The 832-nt window shown below is 31.0% G+C and overlaps 1 protein-coding gene across 1 annotated transcript; it reads left to right on the forward strand.

Moving 5' to 3' along the window:
- Nucleotides 1-504, forward strand: LOC120356799 (RWD domain-containing protein 1-like). Its single transcript, XM_039459306.1, has one exon. It carries the CDS (start codon nucleotides 1-3, stop codon nucleotides 328-330), a length of 330 nt encoding a protein of 109 aa, XP_039315240.1. The 3' UTR covers nucleotides 331-504.
- The last annotated feature ends 328 nt before the right edge of the window (nucleotides 505-832 follow it).

An 832-nucleotide genomic window follows, 5' to 3' on the forward strand; every position in this document is an offset into this window, starting at 1 on the left:
ATGTATATATATCACATAGTTGTTACATATATGTCCAAGTATCTAGATGAGTCACTACTCATATCAATTTTGCAGCAAAAGAATTTGGAGGATGGAGGTAACGAGAAATTGAAGGCACACCTAACAGAACAGATGTATGAAAATCTTGGAATGGTAATGGTTTTTACAATGGTCAGTGCAGCTCAAGAATGGCTGAACGTACAGTGGGACAAGATAAACCTGAGGAGAGAGGAGACTGCGGCACAAAAACTGAAGGAGGAAAAGGATGGAGAAGGGGTAAGACTAGTTTTCCTCATTGTTCTTTTGAGATTTAAAGATTCTAATAAGTAATTACATAAAATACAGTCTGTTATGTAGTTATCACATTTCTAAAATAAGAAAAACGATGAAATTAGATTTCTCTTTAATTTTACTTTTCCAGAAAATTAGGAACACTTAGTATCTTATTACAACAGTTACTTTTTTATTTGTGTTTAAAATTTTATTTGTGTTTAAAATATTGAATTTATTTGTGTCTAGAATATTGAAAACACGGGCTAAGACGTTCGAAATATATTCATTCCCCCAGACGACAATCGTAATGGTTTTATAGACTATTTGAGAGAACTCTCGTAACTGTCGAACCTTTTTCAAGCTGGAAAGAGAACTTTGATGAAGAAATGGGCTACACGAAACGGAAAGAATTAGCGGATAGCGAGGGCAAAAAGTTAACAGGCAGGGTATTATTTTTTATTTTACATAAAACTATTCTTTCTTTTAAATTTTATTAATAACAAAATCAATATTTATCAATATTATAAAGATATAACAAATTCTTTATTGGTAAATTTTT

Source organism: Solenopsis invicta, unplaced genomic scaffold, assembly GCF_016802725.1.
Source record: "Solenopsis invicta isolate M01_SB unplaced genomic scaffold, UNIL_Sinv_3.0 scaffold_257, whole genome shotgun sequence".
NCBI lineage: Eukaryota > Metazoa > Arthropoda > Insecta > Hymenoptera > Formicidae > Solenopsis > Solenopsis invicta.